At 48.8% G+C, this 20904-nt stretch overlaps 1 protein-coding gene across 2 annotated transcripts in view; it reads left to right on the top strand.

Annotated features, from left to right (window-relative positions):
• Positions 1-20904, top strand: part of YIPF1 (Yip1 domain family member 1) — a 152824-nt gene that overhangs the window by 21232 nt on the left and 110688 nt on the right. For both annotated transcript variants that reach the window (XM_086952480.1, XM_086952481.1), the window contains exon 2: positions 14852-14924. In XM_086952480.1, coding sequence (XP_086808606.1) covers positions 14894-14924 — 31 coding nt within the window. In that variant the 5' untranslated portion in view covers positions 14852-14893. The remainder of the gene's footprint in view (positions 1-14851; positions 14925-20904) is intronic.

The raw sequence follows: 20904 nt of genomic DNA, 5'->3' as shown, positions 1-20904 counted from the left end.
GCACACTGAATCAGAAACGCTGATCAAACAGGGGTCTTGCCGTTTTTCTGTAATAACGTTGAGGAAAAATGCCCATTGAGGCAGGTAGCTTAAGTCAAATTTGGGTTGCAATTAACTGTCATTTTCTTTCCGGTTCTTTCCGGGTTTGGGACTCTCCCCCCGACAATTGAAATAACTCTGAGACATACAGTGCATTTTAAGGGAAATTTTTCCAGTTCTACTGATCAAAACTGCCATGTTCACTTTTTCCCATTTCGACCAGTTAGGTTTGTGTTGTCAGTCAGTACACAAATGCCCTATTAGGTACACATTCCCATGCTTATATCACATTATAGTGTCGTTGAGTGCGCGTTTACTTGCTAGTATTACGGTAATCCAGTTGGGTGCACACTCCTATGCCAATATACCCATACAAATTAAGCGCATGTTTTCATGCAAGGTGTACAACTGTTGCAGATGGATTTACACTACCATGCCTAATTCAGATTTGCCGCAGTTACGTATACATTTTCGTGCAATTATCACAATCCCACTGTTAGGTACACATCTACATGCCTGTATCACCACTGAACTTAGACACGTCGGAGCATGTTATGTTGCAAGCAGCTATATCCTCATTTAGATACCTAGCAACCCACCGTTACATAGATGTTGTCACCTGTAAGAAATCGGGTTGTTGGTTGTCTAGGGTGGGAGCCCTGGACAAGCGGAAACCACAATCCTTGTCAAGGTTAGGCTCAAGCCAACCCGAAGCTAACCTGTTCTCAACTCTTTGGAAGCTCAGCACAGAGCAGTCAGGCTTAACTTAGAGAGAATGTCACAGCGCCTCTCACCAGGTCGGGTCACCCCCTTGCTACTGCCGATTCCTGCTCCTGCCTTCGCCAGAGTTCCCGCCTGCCTAGCTCCTGACTGCCGACGCCCCCCTGCCCCCGAGCGGCCCAGCCACAGCTGAGCCGCGTCCGACAGTTTTCCCGCCGCTGACCCCCCTGCGGCCCCGCCCACCACCGGCCCATTGGCTGCCCCGCTCCCGCCGCCCAGCTGACCCGCCCTCCCGTCCCCCTTCTTATGTCGCCTCCAGAGCGACCGCGCAGCGGACGCGCGCAGCGGGAGCACCGATTGAGCGCCGAAGGTGCGCCAAAGGTAAGCCCGTCTGCGCCCGTCCGCGCCTGGACCGCGTCCAGTGCCACGACCCCTGGCTCCCGCAGACACCAGCCCACCCGCCGGACCTACGACGCCACCGAACTCTGCGCACTCAACGCCGGCCGAATCCCGGAATGCTATCGAGCCACCCCGAGACGCACTCACGGACCCTTCTGCTGCCACTCCTGCAAGTTCACCTGCATCCGGACCTGCACTACTCCAGCACCGACCAAGACGAGCAACAGCAGCAGCCACCTGAAATGCATCCTGCTCAACACCCGCTCCGTCCACAGACACGCCGTCGAGCTCTGGAACCTGCTCGACACTACATCCCCAGACGTCGCCTTCCTCACGGAAACCTGGATGAACGCCTCTTCAGCGCCCGACATCGCCATCGCCATCCCAGACTGCTACAAGATCATCCGGAGGGACCGCATCAACCAGACTGGAGGAGGCATCGCCATCATCCACAAGAACACCATCCGCATCACGACCAACACCGACGACACCCTCGCACCCGCCGAGCACCTGCACTTCCAGGTACACATCAACCCCAAGACCACCCTCAGAGGCACCCTCATCTACAGACCCCCGGGACCACGCACACAATTCAGCGAGGACATTGCCGACTTCGTCAGCCCGCACGCCCTCCCCTCCGCTGACTACATCCTCCTCGGGGACCTCAACTTCCACCTGGAGAACAACAACGACCGCAACACCACCACCCTGCTGGACAACCTCGCAAACCTCAGACTCAAGCAGCTGGTGAACACCCCCACCCACTACGCCAGACACACACTCGACCCCGTCTTCTCATCCAGCAAGGACATCGCCTTCAGCCACGCCATCGGACTCCACTGGATGGACCACAGCTGCGTCCACTTCAGCTTCAGAAGGACCACGATCCACCACCACCAGCAACAGGTTGCACGCAGAAGCTGGAACAAGATCACAACCGACCAGCTCGCGACTACCCTGAGCAAGAACCCACCCACCAGCGCAACGAACCCCAGCCAAGCGGCCACCAACCTCATGAAGGGGATCAGCGACTGCGCAGACGACCTCGCCCCCCTGAGGACCCCGCCTTGCAGACCGGGCAGCAAGAGAGCTCCATGGTTTCACCGACGAACTCAAGAGCTCCAAGAAGAACTGCCGAGCCGGGGAGGCGCTAGGGGGCGCACAGCGGAATGGCTGCCTGACTCGCAGCTCCGCCGGGCGATCCCGAACAAAGTGATCCATTGCCGCTAACACCCACCCACCAACGCTACACGACTATGTAATAGTGTGGGAAGGTGTTGGGCAGCGCCGGACCGATGCAGCAGATGAAATTACCCCCGCAAAGCTGAGGATTGCCGAGATCATCGTGGGGAACGCCGGACTGCCTGACAAGATGGCCGGCGGTTGCAGACAGTAACGCTATACACTACAGCGTTCCCAGCAACGGACGACCCATACATTCCAACAATCGTCGCCGGAGGTGAGCGCAGGTTGCTGGGACTACCGACGCTGATTTGCGCTGCAATTATCCCTGGGGATTACCGGCGGGGCTCTTCAGTGCTCCGGCCGGATGCCTGACAACATGGCGGCGATCGTTTTGAAACTGGCGGGCTCGGCAGTGTAGCGCCGGCGGCCCAACTCTCTGCCTCCTATGCTTGCGGCCAGCGGAAAAACGTGGAGAACGACGGGGACATAACATCACCTGCCGGGTAACTGGGGAAGGCACAGCGCAGAAGACCTGCTGCCACTCACGCTGGTAACGAGGGAGAGCGCGCTCATAGGGAAGGAAGCCATCGAGTACTAGCTTTGCCTGCAGGGCCAGGGGCAAAGGAAGCCCCCACCAAAAGCACCCCGCGAAGACAAGAGCGAGCCCCCCCACAACGCATCGTAGGGAAGATGGAGTGACCAGGTAGCGCCCCCATCCATACTCCTCACAAGCTGGCGAGAGTCAACTGAAAGGGGTCATATTAGAAGCAGCACTAACACTACTGGCAGCAGCTGGCTACCACAAACGTGGAAACACGGCGGCACCGGCCAGAGTAACGAGGGCATCTGGAACCACAGGGAAGAAAAGGCATTCACCACCCGCCGCCATGGGAAAACCGGATAAGCAGCAGCCGAAACTCTCCTTTGACAACAGGAAAGCGACTAAACCTACAGACGATATAACGGAGGCCGGAGGATCTGCGGAGTCGCAGCCCACTACCAACATAGAGAAGATATTGATAGCGATCCAATCAAATCTACAGGACATAAACGGTAAACTGGATAATCTGACGTGCAGGATGGATGGCATGGCTGCGCGACAAGAAAAGCATGGCGAACGGTTGGACGAGGCCGAAACGAGGATTACGGCCGTTGAAGATGAAGCGCGAACGTCCACAACTAAATGCGCGGGAATGGAACGCATCCTCGAAGTCATAAAAGCGAAGGAGGAGGATTTGGAAGCGCGCTCGAGGCGCAACAACGTGCGAATCATAGGCCTGCCGGAATCAACCAACACGGGGCGTATGGAACAATACATAGAAGGTCTCTGTAAAGATGTATTTGGGGCGGAGGCCCTGTCGCAGATCTTCATAGTGGAACGAGCCCATAGATCATTGGGCCCCAAACCACCGCCCGGCGCCGCACCGAGGCCGATTGTGGCGCGGATCCTTAATTACCGCGACAGAGACACGATCCTCCGACTGGCTAGGGAGAAGGGCAAAATCTCACATCAAGGCAACTCACTGGAGTTTTATCCGGATCACACGGTCGCTGTTCAGCAGGCACGCAGGGAGTACGCCGCAGTGAAGGCCAAACTACGAGAGCTGAACATAGGTTATTCTATGTTGTATCCTGCACGACTTCGTGTGGTATGGAAGGAACAGACGGTTGTACTGGCGACACCAAAAGCGGCCCTTGAATTTGTCAAGAAAATACATCGTGAAGCGAGGTCCGACTCCCGTAACGATCAGAACAGGGACTCAGACTGATGCAACTGGAAATGTCCTTCGTCGAACAGTGGTGAGAATTGCTGCGTGAAAGATTACATTAGCCGGCTGCTGAATGATCCTCAGCAGGTCAGAGCAAGGCTGGCTAGCACAAGACTACTGAAGGTGAGATGGTGGCGTTTATATTTTACATTGACCAGCGGCAGGGTGGGGTGCACCAGAGGGGCCGGGTAGGTAATGGAATCCTATCTTGATCTATGACGGATGCTGATGGCTGGACACTGATGCCGGGTCCCCCCACTGGACACAGATCATGATGCCGCCTCAAACTGTTATCAATGCCACCACTGTGCAGCCAGATCAGCTCCTATTATATTGGAAATGCTCGCAGACTCATTTAACTGGGGTGTTATAGCGATAGTGGTAGTGTACCCTTGAAGACTGTGATGCGCTACACATTGCAGGGCATAGCATGCTTAAGGTGTATCACCTATGCACGATACTGTTTAACGAACCATGTGTGACCAGACAGAGGAGATGCGGGGGGGCTACCATGATTGGGCTGTACCTGGTTTGGACCCTGCTATGGACATCTATCCGCTATGAGAAACGATTGTATATCCCCAGCGGATCCTCTGCTGGCTGCATCAGGGTGTGGGGTGATGGTGGGTCATTGGGATGGTGGTTAATGGACACATGCATAGCGATCATGTTCGATTCATTTGAGTATCGCCCGCATCCGGCCTCCGGATGTAGGGTTGTGCCACTGGCGGTCCTCCATGAGGGTAATACCCGACACAAGTTCTAGTATGAGCACCAAGTTGTTGTTTAAATGGTTGAGGGGAATGTGCTCTGCAGGGGTATGGCTTCGGCAGGTTGGGGATGCTGGAGTGGGTGGGATAAGGGGCGGGGGGGTATTTGACTGTTCTCGAAGACCGAAGGTATTGCAACTGTACGCATTATTTAGATATACACTGAGAAGGTTTGTGAATGTAACATACGATTACTGTGATGGGTGGGACTGGGCTCCTACTGGGGGGGGTTGGGAACTAGGCGGATTGTTTGCGTGTGCAGGAATGAATGATACGGCAACCAATGGGTACGCCAGGTTCTAGAACTGTAAGCAAGAGCGGACTAAACGTCCTTACGTGGAATATACGGGGGTTATCACACCCACAGAAAGTCAGACAAGTATTTGCCAGTCTCACCAGATGGAATATCGACATTGCGTTCCTGCAGGAAACGCATCTGGCTCCACATACCCACGCTACACTGGGGTCGAGATGGGCGAGTTCGTCATACAGAGCCTCATACTCATCCTATTCAAGGGGGGTGCTCACTCTGGTTAAGAAAGGGGTACACTTCGAAGAAAGGCAGGTGACACAGGACCCAGCTGGCAGATATGTGATTGTGGCAGGCAAACTATGGGGGCAACACATAACACTCCTTAACATATATGGCCCGAATATTGATGCACCTGACTTTTATCGGGAAATCTGGGGACACTTGCAGAAACACGCGGGCACGCGCATATTATGCGGGGGGGACTGGAATGTGACACTGCAGGACGGGCTGGACCGATCCTCCCAATCCGTGGAACAGCACAAACAGGCGAGGCTTATGATAGGTCACATGATGAGCGATCTGGCATTAGCTGATATCTGGAGACTACAACACACTACCGATCCTGGCGCTACTCACATCACCGCATCACACAATAGTTGGTCCAGACTGGACTACTGGCTGGGTACCAAGGATGTTGCACTGTGGGCGCGTAGGGTGCAGGTACTGCCACGCACACTGTCAGATCACAACCCGGTTCTATTACAGCTGGACATCCCGCACTACACACCCCCCCCCTTCCACTGGCGATTTAACGCACAGGCCCTCACAGACCCTGTATATGTTGACACCCTGACCAAAGCGATAAAGGACTACTTCGCTAATAACTCTCAAACTACGGACGACCCATGTCTACTCTGGGAAGCCTTCAAGGCCACAATAAGGGGCGTCTGCATTAGCACCACCATAGGGGTACTCAAAGACATCAGATGCCAGATCCGCCGCTGCGAAAATCAAATGAGGGACATTGAGTTACAATATGAAAACACACAGGACATATTGTTGTTGCCCAAATTGCGCGACTTGCACACAGAACATGCGGATTTCCTGACGTCGGAAATCAAGTATCTGGATCGCGAACATGCAGCCAGGGCTTTTGGTGAAGGGGGCAGACCAGGAAGTGTACTGGCGCGGAAAATATGTGAGGGCCGGGGGCATTCAGCTATACTCCGGGTCAAGTCAGGAGCAGGTGTAGTTCAAACGCACTCAGCAGACATAGTCAAATGTTTTGCAGAATCTTACAGCGCATTATATCAATCTCAACCCACAGCTACAGCTGAGTAAACTTACGAATACCTCCATGATGTGGCGATTGGCTGGCTGTCAGATGCCCATCGGGAATATCTGGCTAGGCCAATCACGGTTGAGGAGGTCACTGAGGTGATCGCATCGCTCCCTAACGGTAAAGCGCCAGGCCCGGATGGGTACACATCCGAATTCTACAAGAAATTTGTGGATATCATTGCCCCATATTTGGTGGACATGTACGGCACCTCATTTGAAGGTTCACTGCTCCCCCCCACGCTGCGCGAAGCTATGATTATTGCACTCCTCAAACCGACCAAAGACCCGGAGAGTTGCGACTCCTACAGACCCCTCTCCCTGATCAACGTGGACTCGAAAATACTTGCGAAATTACTAGCTGTCAGATTGTCCCCCCTGATGACTCGTCTAGTGCTTCCGGACCAAGCGGGGTTTGTTCCCACAAGGTCCACCTCACATAACACCAGGTCCTTGTTCGCTCTGGCGCACTATCTCAAACCCTCGGTTAAAGCTGTGGCCGTAATGCTCGACGCTGCTAAAGCGTTCGATTCCATCGAATGGCGTTACATGTTAACCGTCCTTAATAGGATGGGTTTTCCTAAAAGATTTGTCCAGTGGATTTCTCTGTTGTATACCAAACCGTGTGCGAGAGTCCGGATAAATGGGTACGTTTCGGCCCCATTTGACATTGGTCGGGGAACGAGACAGGGATGCCCCCTATCGCCGCTGCTCTTCGCACTAGCGCTAGAACCGCTGGCGTGCATAGTGCGCCAAAACTACAGAGAATCGGCATTGCAATTTGTGACTAGACCACTGCACATATCGCTATACGCGGACGACATGTTGCTATATGTTCGCGATCCAGAAACACATCTTAACCCGCTCCTCAGGGAGTACATCCGATTTGGGGGCCACTCGGGGTTGGCAATAAATTGGTCCAAGTCCTCAATAATACCTCTCACCGATTCCACTAATTCCTTCGCAATAGAATACCCGCTAGAGTGGCAGCAGGACCCGATACGCTACCTGGGAGTCATGTTTCACAGAGACCCAGATGAAGTCATGCGTGCGAATTATGGAGTAGTGATCACCAAACTGGAGGACAAGGTCAGGCGTTGGATACACCTGCCATTATCCATGGCTGATCGAATAGCGATCGTCAAAATGAACATCCTGCCTAAGCTGTTATATCTCTTCAACAACATTCCCATCACGCCTGCGCGGGAGGTCTTTCGGCGCATAAAATCCCTGGTACTAACACTGATTTGGGCAGGTAAACAGGCCCGCATTGACCTGCAGACGCTAACGCTCCCGATAGCAAAAGGCGGCTTTGGGGTGCCCGATTTTCTCCTATATTATCTCTGTGCTCAGGCACAATACGCAGCATACTGGTACCATGAGGTCCCCTACATAACACACGTGGCCATTGAGGAGGGAGACGCCCACCCGGTCCCCCTGTCGGCGATATTGTCCCACACTAGACCCCCGCTCCACTCAAGGGACATCAACACGGTAGACACCACGATTAAGGCATGGAACAAACTAGGGCAACTGGCTCACAAGACACCATTATATGCACCGAACATGCCACTACAACGTCATCAGGCTTTGTCTGTCACTAGCGAGAAGGTGGGGATGTCGCTACTGTCCAGAGCTGGGATCGACAAAATGGGAGACGTATTTCAGGGGGGCACATTTATGGAACTTGACAGCTTGACCTATATTCAAAATCAGACTCTCATGTTCCGCTTCACATACTATAGATTGACGAGGGCGTTAAGAGGACTTTACCCTTCGTTTCCTGAGGAGCCGGCAACCCTAGCGCCATTACAAATGCTGATCACCACGAATGATCTGTCTCACTTGGTATCCAGACTCTACACTGCTGCACAATCAGACATAGCAGGACACACTCTTAAGGCTAAGGAGAGATGGGATGCACTACTAGACACTCCACTGTCAGAGGTAGAATGGTACAGTTCATGCGCACTGACACAAATGCTAACACCTAACGGAAATCTAAGAATTATCCACTTCAAATACATCCACCAAAGCTATTACACTCCGGTGAAAATGCGCAGATATGGGCTTCAAGAAGACGACAAATGTAAGCGCTGCAATAGGGATGGGGCGGACTTTGTGCATTTGGCATGGAAGTGTGAGCGAGTAGCGAATTACTGGGAGGAGGTCACTGCTGCGCTCTCGGTCATGTTGGAAGATGAGGTGAACTGCACGCCACAGATATGCCTGCTTGGTATTGTGCCCCAATTCAGAGCGCTAAAACGCAAATTCTGTGCTATCGCACTACTATTAGCCAAAAGACAGGTGGCACAATGCTGGCACAGCCGTAAAGTGCCTACTGCAAAGGGGTGGTTACATAGCATGACTACTTGCAGGGATAAATTACAAACGTATGAGGAGTACTTGCCTGCTAAATCGAGACCTAAAGATATGTGGTACTTCTTGACGGACTATCTGAATTCATTGCGAGGAGACGGGGAGGACTAGGGCGATGCTAGAATGTGAATGACTGATGTGAAGGTTATGACCCCCCGAGGGATGCCTTGAGGAAATGTTGGAACACTGCTTAACTCACTGTATTGGATGGGAATGTGAGCAATGAGAGGTCTTCAGTTGGGGAAGTTGAAGTTCGGTTGATAAAATTACAAAATGTAAGACTCATATTGATTGTTCAATACGTGCCCTGTTTGGAACACACAGGGAGGTGCTATCTAACATTCACATATGGACTTATAAGTTTGTCTACGATTGCACTAAAACAAACATAGTAAAATGGCGAGCCGGCCTCAGGGTTGTGGGCTCATGCTGTGTATTCTACTTTATGTTAATAAAGGTCTTACACAAAAAAAAAAAAAAAAAAAAAAAAAAAAAGAACTGCCGAGCCCTCGAGAGAGCCTGGCGCAGAGACCCAACACCGGACAACATGACTGCCCTCAAGCTCGCCACCCGAAAACACCACCAACTGATCCACGCCACCAAGAAAACTGCATTCAAGGAACGACTGAACAACAACGCACCCAAGAGCAAGTAACTCTTCAACATCGTTAAAGAGCTCGCCAACCCCAACGCCGGAAACAACGACATCACCCCTTCGCAAGACCTCTGCAACTCCCTCTCCGTCTACTTCCACAACAAGATCGCGGACATACACAACAGCTTCAGCACTCAACCGACGCACGCCACGACCGAACCACCGCCCCCCACCACCACCCTCCGCGCCTGGACCCTGATCAGCACCGAAGACACCGTCCGCACGATGAACTCCATCCACTCCGGATCTCCGACCGACCCCTGCCCTCACCACGTCTTCAACAAGGCCGACGCTGTCATCGCACCCCACCTGCGGGACATTATCAACACCTCCTTCAACACCCCCACCTTCCCGGAGAGCTGGAAGCACGCCGAACTCAGCGCTCTACTAAAGAAGCCATCAGCCGACCCCACCGACCTAAAGAACTACCGCCCCATCTCGCTGCTCCCGTTCCCTGCAAAAGTCATCGAGAAGACCGTCAACAAGCAGCTGGCCGCCTTCCTCGAGACGACCGGATCCCTCGACCTCTCGCTGTCTGGCTTCCGGGCCAACCACAGCACCGAGACCGCCCTGATCGCAGCCACCGATGACATCCGAGCCCTGCTTGACAACGGAGAAACAGCAGCCCTCATCCTCCTAGACCTCTCCGCGGCCTTCTACACTGTCTGCCACCGTACACTAGTGCAGCGCCTCAACAACGTCGGAATCCAGTAGAAGGCACTAGAGTGGATCATCTCCTTCCTCGCCAGAAGGACACAGAGAGTCCGCCTCCCCCCGTTCGGTGGCTTCTGATCTGAAGTAATCTGCGGCGTTCCTCAAGGCTCCTCGCTCAGTCCAACCCTCTTCAACGTCTACATGAGCCCCCTCGCAAACATCGCACGCCAGCAAAACCTCAACATCCTCTCCTACGCCGACGACACCTAGCTGATCCTCTCCCTCACCAACAACCCCACCACCACCAGAGCCAACCTTCACGAAGGGATGAAAGAGGTAGCCGAATGGATGAAGAACAGCCGCCTGAAACTGAACTCGGACAAGATGGAAGTCCTCATCCTGGGATCTTCACCCTCCGACTGGGACAACTCCTGGTGGCCCCCCGCCCTAGGCAGCGCACCCAAACCAACAGACCACGCACGCAACCTGGGCTTCATCCTGGACTCCTCCCTCTCCATGACCAGACAAGTCAACGCCGTCTCCTCCTCGTGCTTCAACATCCTGCGCATGCTACGTAAGATCTTCCGGTGGATCCCCACCGAGACCAGGAAGACGGTCACCCAGGCCCTCGTCACCAGCCGTCGGACTACGGCAACTCCCTCTACGCCGGAACCACCGCCAAACTCCAGAAGAGACTCCAGCGGATCCAGAACGCCTCAGCACGACTCATCCTGGACATCCCCCGTCGCAGCCACATCTCCGGACACCTGAGAGACCTGCACTGGCTCCCGGTCAACAAGAGAATCACCTTCCGTCTCCTCACCCACGCACACAAAGCCCTACACAACCAAGGACCAGGATACCTCAACAGCCGCCTCAACTTCTACGCTCCCAAACGCCAGCTTCGATCGACCGGCCACGCCCTCGCCGCCGTCCCCTGCATCCGAAGAGCCACCACAGGGGGACGGTCCTTCTCCTACCTCGCCGCCAAGACTTGGAACTCCCTCCCGACTCACCTCCGCCTGACCCAGGACCACCTCGCCTTCAGGAAGCAACTCGAGACCTGCGCCCAAAAAGCACAAACCTTTTTTTCACCCCCCAAAAGAACTCCACAACAGTTTAGAAAACTTGCTAATATTTCTCTCAGTAAAACAAGACCAAAACAATAAAAATCCAAAATACACAAGTGTACAGTTCTTTGAAGTCAATAGCACCAACTGGGGCTATTGTGGCGTCGCGAACAACACAAATCCAACAGCTTAGGGATATGGCGTCGGACAGATTCATAAAACAGTACCTGGAAGTGAAGAGCCCTTGGGGACTTTGCAATGAAATCTGAAGATGAGGTGTTGCGTGCATCAGTTCTGAAAGTTGGGCAGAAGTCGTTGAGGCCTTGGCGTTAAACACTCTGGGGATCAAGCTCCGAGATTTCGAGGTTAGGAGTGCTGACGTTGGCCGGGCTGCAATGTCACGTTGATGCGTCGTGCTCTTCATGAGCGGTGACAACGTCTTTGGTGCAGGCAGCAGTGTGGCATTGGTACTGATCAAGGTTATCGTCAGACCTGGGGCTGTGATGTGAGACGGAGCGATGCGTCGTGCTCGTTACAATCTATGAGTCGATGGGGTTGTCGTCGGTACACTGGGCTGTGATGTCGAGGCGATGCGTCGTGCTTTTCACAAGCAGTGCTCTCCGCTTTGGTACAGGCAGTGGCGTCGATGACAGCGTGAAGAGATGGCGATGCGGCCGTGGCTGCGTTATTGCAGTTGATGCGTTGTGCTTTTCACAAGCGATGACCACAGCTTTGCTGCAGGCAGTGGCATCAGGGACGGCGTCTGGTTTGCTTTTCTGGAGGCTACAGCCCAACCATTCAGTTCCAAGGGGCCAGGGCTGGTTTTGGCACCCCTTATCAATACAGGGCCCACGGCAGAAGAGTCCCAGTGCGGGTAACAAAATGTGGGTGAAGTCTTTGATATGCCTGTGACTCCCAACAGGATGCAAGCTTAACTCAAGCCCTTGGAGAAACTTGGAAAGCGGGATGTAGAAAGCAAAGTTCAGTCCTTTCACTGCCAAAGACAGAACTATTCAAGCAGCAGGCCAACACAGCAAAGCACACAGTAAAGTAGTAGTCTCTCTTAACAGTACCACAGCTCTTCTTCCTGCCAGAATGTCCTCAGTCCAGAAGTGTTGTGATTTGAGTGTGTGAGAGGTCCAGTACTTATACCCCTTTCTGCCTTTGAGGTTGGCAAACTTCAAAGAAAAGTCTTTATTGTGCCCAACACCTGGCCTTTCCCTGACCTGGCTCCATGCACACTACCTGGGGGTGGCGATAGCTTTGTGTGAGGACATGCACTGCCCTATACAGATTCCTCCCACCACTCTAGCTTAGGAAGGCTGCTCAGCCTGGTGATGGCCCATCAGGATATGCTAGGCACACCTCAGCTCCCTTTGTGTGACTGTCCAGAGTGAATGCACAAGAGCCCAACTATGATCCTGGCACAGAATGGTTAAGCAAGAAAATGCCCACTTTCTAAAAGTTAAATATCTATATTGGGGAATGAGCTCTTAACCAGTCAGCAAGGCTAGGCCACTAAAAGTTCAAACAAACATACAATATGCCAATACTGACTCTGAAACTACGAACTTTCATTTTTGTCCATGATCACTATATTTAATAACATTGATCACCGTTAATTTTGTCTACTTTTTTCTTTGCAATAATTTTAAGAAAATGTTTGTTTATACATGACATATTGAAATTCACAGAACATACAATGTAAACATCTCAATGCTATTCAGTGCAATATATTGTTACCCGCCCCACATGTAACAAAATACAATTGCACAGACAAATCATTACAAACCAACAAATATCACAAATAAAACGCCTCCATGAATGTGAAAGTGCTTCATGGGTGCTAGTAAACGATAAATAAAAATAAGTAAGCCCGGCCACTGTACTTAAAGCAGACCACACTGCTAAAATAAAGAAAGAAAGAAACGTGGCCGCTATAGTTACAGCGGGCCCCCATCAGTAATTATAATTAAAATAAAAGCTGGTGGCGTGCTGCAACGTAGTGGGTGGTATAGGGGCAAATCCTTAAACAAAATAGTGCTGACAGCCAAGATAAAGCAGAATGTGTAACAAGACAAGTAAAAGGAGCAGTTGTTATGGGAGGTAACAAATGCAGACAAGGCAGTACCAAGGAGGGACTAACAAGACTGATACTGACTCCAAAGCCAGCGTTTATGACGGACAATGACACAATCCAATAAAAAATATGAGCGGAGAGTGGGCGGGGCTTCAAAGCCATACTCCAATACTGCATGCCTTCGCAGCAAAGCATGCGCTGCCCAGGCTCGACCTAAAAAAATAGAGAGAAACAACTGCAGAATCGTGGGAGCCTTGAATGCAGCCAGTCTGCACCAGAGTTAAATATTTCAGTGGTACACTGCAGTGAACAGCAACATGAATAGATTGCAAGCTCGACCATATTATTGCATTACTGTCCTTTGGCCTGCAGACGTTGACATCAACCTTTGGGGAGGCGCACTTTTCTTTTAAAAGCCTATAATTATGGACAAATTGCGTCCGTAATTAATGATATAATCCTTTAGGAAGACTAGAGGACAAAAATACAGACAGTGTGAGCCCACCTTAGAGAATGGTCAGAGAAACAGCCTTGCAAAGCACAGTAGTATAAATTATATCCATAAAGAACACCTAGGTAAAAGACACGCCTAGCCAGTCAGTACCAGCACCAGCACCAGTTTTAAAAGACCCCACCACTGGAATCATTAAAAAAATAAAGGCCTCATACCTGCAAATACCTTTATGCTCGAAAATACATCTCTGCAACACCAGTGTAAGAGGGAACTCATTCAGCTTAGTACCCCTATAAGATGTTCCATAGCCTTGCTGAGCACCATAGTCAGTGAGATATTCCTCACCAGCCGTCCCTGCTAAATTCGAAGTTGAGTTATTCATTTCCATCCTTGCACAGCACCAAAATGTTTGTGGTGAGATACAGAGTGGTAAGTGACACCACCGGACTTCCTGTAAGTGAGTTTAAGTGGAAGTGTAGCCAAACTGGGGTTGACTGTGATCCTCAAACCAACACTAGGCACATGCAGGTCCTATAGCCAAGATCGCGGAGAATTTGTCTTGGTGAGGGAAGAACCCTTTCATTCAATGCCTTTCGCTTAAACCAGCTTGTTGCCTGAAAAGCAACTCCCAGAAGGCTTGGGGTTCAAGCTAAAGATCATTCCAATAGAAACCATATAATTCCACCTCAACGCTCTGTTTTACCTGCTCAAGCTTCTGTATTCTGGCAGCGCTTAAACTTCAATTTACAAAGTACTTGTCACACAAAGCCAGTAAATTACTGAAACTTTTACTATAACAGCAAAGAATAACGGATTTTAATTTGGTAAAACACCATTCACGCTACTTGGATGTAGCTTGGTGCCACCCAGCTTTGTATGGTCTGCCGACATCGTAGTAGCCCTCATGCTGTTGATTGTCAGACACACAGGTTTGTGTAGACTAAATACTCAAATGTGTGCATTTGAGTTCATTAACATGCCGGCTCATGTTTAAGAGGGACCTTGTCTAAATGTATCTGAGATGGAAACATGTTCAAGCAACAATACTCGAATCAGATGTGCAGTTGACTGTTTTTTCTATTTCAGCTACTCAAGCCATTGGCTGCCAAGTCCTGTTCTGGTGAATAAATGGCGACCGTTGATGACTTAAAGTTTCAAGGTTTGTCTTAATTCAAAGTTTGGCTGTTTGTCGATCTCTTGTTACCTGCAACTCTACAAGTTCTGAATAAAATTAAGTACTGGAATGGATCTGTAGACAAACTGTGAATATGCACGTTCTTACAAGTGACGTCTAGAAAGCTCTTTTTCTTAAATGCAAATATAATAAAGAATTATGTTCTGTTTTTTTATAGCACAACTCCCCCATGAAGGGTTCAAATTGTTGTACAGATAGGACATAGATTTGTAATAGTGTCTGATGTACAGCGTAAACTTAGCATTTTTTAGAGATAAATGAGGTAGTAACAGGGCTGCGATATGGTGGGGTAGATCACTTGTGTGGTATAGGCGCAAACAATGTGTACAGTAGTTTTAATAGGCTGCATTCCCAGGATTTCAGAGAACTGTACAAAAAGCTAAAATCTGATGCGTAGTTGTATGTTGTGCAGCCGCTGCATTATGAAATCATATTTGACAAACTTAGCTGAGAGTGAGGGCAAGTTGCAAGGCACATAGTAGGCAGGACAAATAATGAAGAATAGGCCATGCTGTTCTAACAAATTAATAAAAAAAACTGTAGTCCTAAGAGTTCGTGGTTGAAGGGCATCAGAGAAATGTACAAATGGACCCTAAACAAAGTGCAAACCTTTGTCAAAAAAAGCAGCATATTTGGACAAACTTAGTTGAGCTTGCCATCCTTTCGAGGCACTTATCTGAGAGGGCAGCTAGTGAATTAGCGTTGTTCTGGTAGGTTAATATAGAGTTTAGTAGCTGACTAGGAAAGGCACAAGTGTAAACAACCCATCCATTTGCATTGATATTCAAGATATAACTGTTCAGCTATCTAGGGGCCGAGGAGTATCTCAAAGGGTTGAAATCAGAGTGTATGAGGTGTGAAGTGAAAGGTAGGAGGAACACAATGAGCGAGCAATATAGTAAGGAATGCTCGATTTTCAGGAGAGACATTGCAGAATTACAGAACAAGCGTAAAAAATGTTGTGTGAGTCAGTTTACTGTTGGAAAAGCCTACTGGTGAGTCATTCAGATACAGATGTTTCTTAAGGGGCAGATTCTTAAGGATAGATTTAAATTTTTTAAAAGTAAAAGCTTTCTTGATAAAAGGGGGGAGGGTATTACAGATTCTGGAAGCAATGCCAGGGAAGGCTCAGGAAAGCCTGGTCTTCATCTTAAAGAGAGCAGTGAAGAGAGATGACAATTGTTAGCACAACATGCCCCACACTTTATAATTTGTGTTCGCTTCTTTCTCCGTTTCGTCTCCCAATGGGTAACAATAAAGCTGTCTAAGAGGTCTGAGTTAGGGAATCGGTGTTACAGTTGGGGTTCATTTAGTTTGAGACCTGGTTATCACATTCCATTTGATTTTGGGTAGACTTCTTTTTTTCTAGCAAGAGCAATTAATTTGTGTTCACTCATCAAATTTGACAATGAGAAACTGCTGATCTCTATAAAAACAAGGTTGATTTATCTTAGATTTAGAATATATAAAAATTTGTACTCCGCTCCTATCATTGAAGAACATTTTTATATCTTTCTTTTTTTTTAAATTATAGCAGTTAGTAACAACAAACTTAAATAGACAATCAAAATACTAGTATCATTGATATACATGCGAGATAATAAATGGCCGTCAAATTTAAATAAATAGGAACCTATACAGCCTTGCTAGCAGTAAGACCTATTCTTGTTGATTATACATTGCTTCCTTTTCAAAGATAAAAATAAGCCTAAACCTACCTCCCACCCCAGATTTTGAAAAGTTTGCCTAATACTTTGCAAATATAGTTTTTCCTTCCCCTCAATTCGAGACATCTTGAGTAGCCATTGGGAGAATGTTGGGGGGCTCAGCCACTTTCCATTTTTGCAGAATCAGAGACTTAGCGACAAGCGATGCAATAAAAATATAAAAATATACTGTTGCTGTTGAAATAGAAATAGATAAGTTGAGTGTATTGATAATTCCTAAGAGGACAGTATTCGGTTGACGGACTAAGTTTATTTGGGGCTTGTTGCTAAGCCAGTGAAAAGTTTGCTTCCAAAACTCAGTTAAAGTTGGACATGAAAGCAAATATGAAACCATTCCCCATTGGATCAATTACATCTAAAGCATGTTCCCGAAACGGAAGGATACATTTTATGAAGGCGAGATGGGATATAATAAAGTTGCCACTTGCAAAAAAAAGCCATGCGTTTGAAATTGGCTTTCCTCATGGCTTTATGCGCCCATATATTATACGCTCTCCATGTTTGCATATCTACCCTACAGCCTGTAGAGCTCTGAATCTTTTGTAGTGCTTGTGATACTACTTTAATATCTTTCTTAAACAGAATATGGATATTTTTCATGAAAATATAACAGGCATAACGCCTATTAGCAATGAGGCCCCGGCCTAGGTTAGCGACATAAAAAGTCGCGCTAACAGGGGTTATCACAGGAATTTTAACACCTGCTCAAAACATGACTTAGCCATTATACTCAATGGGAGGTGGATTCTAAGGTTGAATCCACCCTTGCCTAGTAAGAAGGTTTACGCTAGCGATAAAATATTTATCGCTGTTTTACTTATATTTTTGGTGGGTTTCGCCGCTATCGCTGGATCTGTTATCGCATTGGAGAAAAACTTTGGTAATAACACGCTATCTCCGCGATAAGATCCAGCGATAGACAGCGATAATAAAATATGCGCCAAGCGCGATTTGCAATATTTATCGCACACCCTTGCTAATATGCCCCTAGGTTCTAACGTGTACGATTCCTGTGTGACGTCAGGTAGAGATTGTTTCTTGGTCATGCTTGTCTGGAATCAAGGTAGCCCTTTTTGCATTACTAGCCAGCTGACCACCATATATGAAGCTCCTGGCCTTGGACCAAGGGGAAGTATGATTCAAAAATTTAAATAGCCTTTAATCTAAAGAGAATCCAAATTCCAACAAGAAAACCCCTATCCTAACCAAATTGCAGTGCCCGTCTCGCCTTTACATCCAAGAACTGAGCCCCATAACCATGGCCAAGTTGCACTGCTGCCCCCAAAACATTTCCAAAGTAGCAGAGGCCTCATACATTCTTTCTAAAACAATAGCGACACCCCAATACTGACCAAAGCAAAAGTGATCGTCAAAGATAGACCAAACATGCTAAAAGCAGTACAAACGCTAATACACTCAATCAAGCTACAATGAGCATCAAACATTGCCCAAAGCAGAAGTAATCCCCAAAGACAGATCAAAAATGCTAAAAGCAGTGCAAACCCTCATACTCTCCTTCAAGCAACACTAAGTACCAAACATTGCCCAAACAGAACTGATTCCCAAAGACACACTAAGCCAATTAATGCAGTGCAGATCCAAAATAGTCCATTTAGCAAATCTTAGCATTTGCAATGCCAATAGCTCAAAGTTTCACTAATGCGAGACCTATTGCATTGCAAATGCTTGTTCTTCTTAGTCATCTGGAGCTAGTTTCAGGGCCTGGGGAGCCACCTAAATACTAAATTTAGGGTTGTTTAAGGGAGTGTGTAGGGCCAATAGGCACCTCACCTTACACCCTCAATTATGACAGCCTTCTGTGGGAGGGAGCATAGTCCTAGCCCTGATTGGAGGGGTCCCCCTACTTTCAAGATGGCGGGGACTGAAAGGTGTGCTTTACCTCGCCTCCTTCACCTTAGGGGTGGAGTTGGAAGAGGTAGACACACCTCCTATTCTTCCTAGGGTTTTCCCCGGACATACTGGTTTGTAAACCGGGGGCTGCCATCTGCTGCTAGTAGCAGAGGCTGCGGGTCGCATTACAACTTCGGCAGCCCTTGAAGCTTCCCTCTTGCGCACTGTGCCCATCTTGGGGGAGGAAGTGTGGCACCCTTGCCCAGGCTGTACTTTGTTTCTGGTCCAGAGAGCAAAGGCTCCAGACCCAGGGGTCCATAAACATGTCTGGTGGTGGCAGGCTGCCTAAAGCCAGTCTGTTGCCACACCAGGGTTGGTATGTTTTCAGGGGGCACCTCTGAGTATATGGTTCAATAAATCCCACACTGGCATCAGTGTGGGTTTATTAAGCAAAGTAGTTTACCAAACACCCCTGGGTTCAGAGAAACCATCATGGTGCAGTTGTTGAGTTACCAGCCTATGCACTCTTTATGGCTTCCCTAGCACTTATAATATCTAAGAATGGATTAAAATGTTGTAGGGGCATATCTGCTATGGTATAGTGCAGCGTTTCCCAAACTGTGTTCCGCGGACCCCCATGGGTCCGTGACACATTCCTAGAGGGTCCGCAGGACTTGAGTGCTTGCCGTCATTGTAAAAAATGAAAAACTGCCCTCACAGCACATAAGAGCTGTAAATGTTGGTGCAGGGGCGGCAAGACTACAATACAATCTGGCCAACCTCGAACGGACAGGAAGGCTCTTCTCATCTGACACTGCATGTGAGTGTTTAATTAGTGTGTGTACACATTTACAATAAAAACGTGTCTCCTTTCATCAGCGCCTCATGTAACATAGCTGCCAATGTTTCATTCAGATTGCCTATGTGTGACATTTTAATGTGTGACATTTTCATGTGTGTGTGTTTTGTTTTTTTACGGAGCTTTTTCTCAACTAGTGACTCAAAAGGAAAGCTAGGAAAGTAGTGCTTGGTAGAGAGCTCACCACCTGTCACTTCTCAGCTGCTCTCAGCGGAGGTGAGCTGGGATCGAACGGCTTCCAGGTGTAATAAGACACTACATTTTAATGATAAGCCTTTATAGAGTAGCTTAGCCCCCTTGTTTTATGACACTGATGCTCGTTCCGTGACCCGTAGCCATTTCATGCGCTCTCTACCTAATCCTGAGTACCTCAGGGTGGCACCTTGGCTACCTGTCCTCATTTCCTCATGGGACAGTCCACCTTTAGTGCAGGCCTCCACCTTACAGTCTGTATCTTGTTTATTGATAGTTTAAAACCAGTAGGCAGTGATTTGAAGGACTCATGACATTGTTCTTCTTGAGGCCTAAATGGAAAGTTTTGTGCCAGATGACCTCGTTACCAGGGTATGGAACATTACACTTTTCCTAATTTCAGTGTAATTTTGAATGATATTCAAAGACTAACAGTGACACTTATTTGTGAGCAAAAATCAAGCAATCATAGACTATCACAAGCACTTACCAACATTAAATTACAACAGTGAGAGTTCCTGGCGCTGGACTCTGCCGTAGAGAGCTCAAATGCCGTCTGAGAGCTTGTGCCTTTACAACGAGTCCTTGTGAGCATTTTGACACTGACATACCAGTGTCCAAAAATCAGACGGAAGGTTTGGTAGCAATAAGAAAAGCATAGGAGGAGGCATAGAAGCACCTGAGAAAAAGGCATGTTTTCTCTTTGTGTTTAGAGTCTGCCCGAACCACAGCAAGACTTCATAGAAAATGTGACACTTCCTTTCTTTACATTTCAATTGAGCAGGAAACTTTTAAAGAAATGCACTGCAAAAACAGAGGCCTTTCCGTCTGTTCATGTCTGCGTGCAAACCTGCTTGTCCTTTCTGATCAATTGAAAGGATTCAAACATGTTGCTGCGCTTGCTATGGATTTGGTACAAGCAAGCGTGAAACTCTCGTTCCTTCCTTCCCCTCTTTGTTACTTTTCAACAAGAGTGGCAGATGGGCATTAAGTCAGATTCCTGAGGTGGGTGCGTGTGACGTCATCTGATTAGCGCAGCCTCAGGTTAGAATAGAGCCAGTAGCTGTCCTATTTACAGGCTGCTTTTCATTGGCGCCAGATCATTAGATTAAGCACACAGAGTCACTGCGCTGCTATGTTTTCGAGCTTTCACTCAGTATCGTCCATCGAGCCTCCTGGCCGGCTTCAGCAGGCAGCAAGCTGGTCGTGTGTGGAAGGGGTGCTAATGTGTCTCTATGCATTTTAATGCTGTGATACCGACCACCACCCTAAAATGCATTAGTCTAACTCCTGATCCGTGGTACTTGGCAGGGCT

The sequence above is a fragment of the Lissotriton vulgaris genome, chromosome 1_1, assembly GCF_964263255.1.
Source record: "Lissotriton vulgaris chromosome 1_1, aLisVul1.2, whole genome shotgun sequence".
In the NCBI taxonomy this organism is placed as follows: domain Eukaryota; kingdom Metazoa; phylum Chordata; class Amphibia; order Caudata; family Salamandridae; genus Lissotriton; species Lissotriton vulgaris.
The sequence above is the reverse complement of the archived record's forward strand: the minus strand, read 5'-3'. Positions and strand labels throughout refer to the sequence as shown.